The sequence below is a fragment of the Arachis duranensis genome, chromosome 3 (assembly GCF_000817695.3).
Source record: "Arachis duranensis cultivar V14167 chromosome 3, aradu.V14167.gnm2.J7QH, whole genome shotgun sequence".
Classification (NCBI taxonomy): domain Eukaryota; kingdom Viridiplantae; phylum Streptophyta; class Magnoliopsida; order Fabales; family Fabaceae; genus Arachis; species Arachis duranensis.
In genome coordinates, this window is record NC_029774.3 from 85,422,266 (window position 1) to 85,425,433 (window position 3,168).

General features: G+C 41.3%; 1 protein-coding gene across 1 annotated transcript; it reads left to right on the top strand.

The window, feature by feature from the left end:
* Positions 1-3,168, top strand: LOC127739752 (luminal-binding protein; the record flags this gene model as incomplete). Its single annotated transcript, XM_052258985.1, is given in 8 exon segments — positions 1-149; positions 683-950; positions 1,037-1,251; positions 1,355-1,597; positions 1,721-2,200; positions 2,305-2,459; positions 2,558-2,640; positions 2,737-3,168. Coding segments are annotated over 8 exon segments (1,931 nt in total), but the record flags the coding sequence as incomplete, so codon positions are not given.

Below are 3,168 nucleotides of genomic sequence, written 5' to 3' on the forward strand. Positions count from 1 at the left end.
CAAACCAACCATCAACTTTGCCACCTGAAAACCCAACACCACCGTTAACAACCACTTCACCCTTTACAGAGCGCAACTACAACACGGTGACGCCATGACTGGCTCGTGGGCTCGCGGGTCTCTCATTGTTCTCGCCATCGTTTCCTTCGGTAATTACTAATTAGATATCTCTCTCTCTCTCTCTCTCTCTCTCTCTCTCTCTCTCTCCGTTTCCATACTTTCCCCTGCATTGTTTCGATCTCCGATATTCATGGATCATTTTTTTTTTAACTCAGAAGATAGTGTTTGGATCTTAGTGCGGTAGCTTCTTATTCTGATGTGACTGACAGAACACCTCGAAATACAAATCACTATTAAGCGAAGCACAAATGTCTTAAATATTGTTCAAACTCTTTTTTTAAGTCAGGGTTTAGATTTGCAAGCATAAACTTAAATTGATCCTGTACTGTAGGTTGTTATTTTTCATGAATTAAAATAGAAACAGCTATGTAATATTCCTCTTCCTCGATTACTTATTGATAATACGAATCTGTTTGTTACTCATATCTTCAGATCATTGATTTCAATTCTCTAAGAGAAGAAAAATGTCTTTGTATAATGCCGTTACATGATTTGATTATACATCACATTTGGCAATCAGAGTTTGTGTTGCAATTAACGTTGAGAATGTTCCATTTCACAGGATGTATGTTTGCAATTTCCATTGCAAAAGAGGAAGCAACCAAGTTGGGTACAGTCATTGGGATAGATCTTGGAACAACTTATTCTTGTGTTGGTGTTTATAAGAATGGCCATGTTGAGATCATAGCCAATGACCAGGGTAACCGTATCACCCCATCATGGGTTGCTTTCACCGACAGCGAGAGACTGATCGGGGAGGCTGCCAAGAATCAGGCAGCTGTCAACCCCGAAAGGACCATCTTTGATGTCAAGAGGCTTATTGGAAGAAAGTGAGGACTGAGGAATATTCATGTTGTTAATTTATGTTAATTAATCAGACTTCATGGACATATAACTCACGTGTATGTATTTACAGGTTTGAAGATAAGGAAGTCCAAAGAGACATGAAGCTTGTGCCATATAAGATTGTGAACAAGGATGGGAAACCATACATACAGGTAAAGATTAAAGATGGTGAGACCAAGGTGTTCAGCCCTGAGGAAATCAGTGCCATGGTTTTGACTAAGATGAAGGAAACAGCTGAAGCATTCCTTGGAAAGAAAATCCATGATGCTGTTGTCACTGTCCCTGGTAAGTCCACCAAATTATGATTGATTTCTCATGCCATCTCGATTGTTCGATTCCTGCTTTTTTACTTTATTCTAATTTTGTCATTTTCTTTTCAAATGTACAGCTTACTTCAATGATGCTCAGAGGCAGGCCACCAAGGATGCTGGTGTTATTGCCGGTCTGAATGTGGCTAGGATTATTAATGAGCCCACTGCCGCTGCAATTGCGTATGGATTGGACAAGAAAGGTGGCGAGAAGAACATCCTTGTCTTTGATCTTGGTGGTGGGACTTTTGATGTCAGTATTTTGACGATCGATAATGGTGTTTTCGAGGTCCTTGCTACAAACGGAGATACTCATCTTGGAGGTGAGTACTTTTCAGTTTTCACTACAAAATAGAATAATTTGAAATTAAGCAGGAAAAGATAGTTTCGATTCAAATTTTCTTTCTGCAATTAATGCCTGTTATTTCTTCTCACCTTAACACCAGGTGAGGACTTTGATCAGAGAATAATGGAATACTTCATTAAATTGATCAAGAAAAAGCATGGAAAGGACATTAGCAAGGACAACAGAGCACTTGGCAAGCTCAGGAGAGAAGCTGAGCGTGCCAAGAGAGCTCTCAGCAGCCAGCACCAGGTCCGAGTGGAAATTGAATCACTTTTTGATGGTGTTGATTTCTCCGAACCACTTACCCGAGCGCGGTTTGAGGAGTTGAACAATGATTTATTCCGTAAGACAATGGGGCCTGTGAAGAAAGCAATGGAAGATGCTGGATTACAAAAGAGCCAGATCGATGAGATTGTTCTTGTTGGTGGAAGCACAAGGATTCCAAAGGTGCAACAGCTTTTGAAGGACTACTTTGATGGAAAGGAGCCCAACAAGGGTGTCAACCCTGATGAGGCAGTTGCCTATGGTGCTGCAGTCCAAGGAAGCATTTTGAGCGGAGAGGGTGGTGATGAAACCAAAGGTATACTATAGTTTATGTACTTGGTCACGGATCATAAGTTTTAATGATGCAGGTAGAATGCCAGTTATTAATCTATCTTGTTATTATGTGGCAATCTGTTTCAGATATCCTTCTCCTGGATGTTGCTCCACTCACTCTTGGAATTGAGACTGTTGGTGGGGTGATGACAAAGTTGATTCCCAGAAACACTGTTATCCCTACCAAGAAATCTCAGGTGTTTACTACCTACCAGGATCAGCAGACTACTGTCTCCATTCAGGTACTGTTCTCTTATAAATTAGTAATGTCTAACTGGACAATGAACTTGAATTGCTGAAGGGGTTTGATTCTAACTTTGATGCCTTAATAAATGATCAGGTATTTGAAGGTGAGAGGAGTCTTACAAAGGATTGTCGACTGCTTGGGAAATTCGATCTGTCTGGAATTCCACCAGCTCCAAGGTTTGTTTTTTCCTGCTCTCATTCAGGCCTCTCTAATAAGTTTTCTATCGCGTTGATGTGAGGACTTCATCTGTATCTTGGTTGTCAACTGAACAGGGGTACCCCTCAAATTGAAGTGACCTTTGAAGTTGATGCAAATGGCATCTTAAACGTCAAAGCAGAAGACAAGGGCACTGGTAAATCAGAAAAGATCACCATTACAAATGAGAAAGGACGCCTGAGCCAGGAGGAAATTGAGCGAATGGTTCGCGAGGCAGAGGAGTTTGCCGAGGAAGACAAGAAGGTCAAGGAGAGAATTGATGCCCGCAATGCTCTTGAAACTTATGTTTACAACATGAAGAACCAGATCAGTGACAAAGACAAGCTGGCCGACAAGTTGGAATCCGATGAAAAGGAGAAAATCGAGGCTGCAGTGAAGGAAGCGTTGGAATGGCTTGATGACAACCAGACAGTGGAGAAAGAAGATTATGAAGAGAAGCTGAAAGAGGTTGAAGCTGTTTGCAATCCAATTATCACCGCGGTCTATCA